Here is a 1,913-nt window from a genome sequence, read left to right on the forward strand (position 1 = left end):
AAAACGAGAAAGAAATTAAAGAAGGAAATGATAAAGAAATTAAAGAAGGAAATGATAAAGAAATGAAGAAGGAAATAAGAAAGAAATTAAAGAAGAAAATGATAAAGAAATGAACGAAGGAAATAAGAAGGAAATTGAAGAAGGAAATAAGAAGGAAGTTAAAGAAGGAAATAAGAAGGAATTTGAAGAAGGAAATAATAAGGAAGTTGAAGAGGGAAGGAATAAAGAATTTGAAGTCGGAAATGAAAAAGAAATTAAAGATAAAAAAGAGGACAAAATTGCACCTGAAAAACCCACATCTGATGTAGATAAGGGTAATGAGAAGAATATAGAAATATCAGAAAGTAATAATAATATTAATAATAAAATAGATAGTGAATATACAATTTTTCCCGATAATCAGAATAACAATTCGAATACATCAGAGGATGATAAAAAAAAAGAAAAAATAATAAACAATATTATTGATAATGTTATGCATGATTATGATAGTTCTATGAAAGATGATAAAAAAGCAAGTGACATAAACGACAAGATAGACAAACTAGGTGATATTGTAGAAAATACAAAAAAAGTATCAGTAGGAAAAAATAATTTTCCATATAAATATTATACTGATACTAAAAGTGTTCATAAAGTAATTTACAAAAAATCAAAAGATGGAGAAATGGAAAGGAAAAAATTTATAATTGTCGGTCAGAATAATTTTATTATTGATTCAGATGACATGGAAAATCCATATCCTAAAAAATTGTCCGATGAGGTTAATAAACATTTAGAAGAACAGATAAATAAAGATATATCAAATACATTGATTAACGATCAAAAGGAAAAAAAGGAAAAGAAATATGCATATTCTAACACGTTCAAATATGCAGGTATAACTGTTTTAGCTGGTGTATTTGTATTATTAGCATCTGTGTTTGTTCTTAAAAAAGTGAAAGGTTATACATATAAGAATAATGACTATACAAATGATTTACAGTATCACTTTAATTCAGTGATTTTATTAGATGATGAAAAGGGAAAAGATACAGATTGTGGAACAATCAATTACATGGATGAAAGCTGGTCTTGAGTATAAATTAATCAAAAACATATATATATATATATATATATATATATATATATATATATACATATATATCAAATGTTAATAAATGGAAAAAGATATAAATACGTAGCAATTGCTTAATAAATATAATAGCACTTAAAACTAATTGAAGGAGCGTATTGATTACACCGTTTTCTATTTATGATATTCTTACATAGTATATAGCAAATATTTTAACTGAAAAACAAAAACAATTATATAAATAATATATATATATATATATATATATTTGTTGTATATTATGAGGAAAATATATGAATCACATATTTCTTATGAAAAGAAGACTTTTTTTTTTTTTTTCTTTCTTAAGTCATTTTAATTTATCATTATTCGAAGAAATATATTATTATTATATTATAAAATATAAAATAATATAGATAAAATATCTTTTAAAAATATGGGTTATTTTATATTTTTTTAATATTCGATACAAGCTTACTTTATTTAAAAATTCTTGTGTCTGTATTTTGTTTTGTATTAAATTATATTATTTTATATTATATTTTTCATATTATTTTCTAAATCATTTTTTGACTTTTTTATATTACAATAAAATAAATATATTTTTTGAATACGTAAATAAATATATATATATATATATATGTATATAATATTATATATATTTTTTTTTTTTTGTAATTTGCTGTAATTTTACAGTTTATATTATTATATATGATATGTATCTTATAAATAAATTAACCCTACTAAAACTTGCATTTCAAAAATTTATAATAATTAGTACAAATAATATATATATAATACACATATTTTTATTCGTCAAAGATAAATGAGAAAAAAA

The 1,913-nt window shown here is 20.6% G+C and overlaps 1 pseudogene across 1 annotated transcript; it reads left to right on the forward strand.

The window, feature by feature from the left end:
- PGSY75_0024400C (TRAP-like protein) lies at window positions 1-1,078 on the forward strand (annotated as a pseudogene; the record flags this gene model as incomplete). Its single annotated transcript is given in 2 exon segments — window positions 1-89; window positions 92-1,078. Coding segments are annotated over 2 exon segments (1,076 nt in total), but the record flags the coding sequence as incomplete, so codon positions are not given.
- Window positions 1,079-1,913: the final 835 nt, after the last annotated feature.

Source organism: Plasmodium gaboni (assembly GCF_001602025.1).
Source record: "Plasmodium gaboni strain SY75 chromosome Unknown, whole genome shotgun sequence".
Lineage (NCBI taxonomy): Eukaryota > Apicomplexa > Aconoidasida > Haemosporida > Plasmodiidae > Plasmodium > Plasmodium gaboni.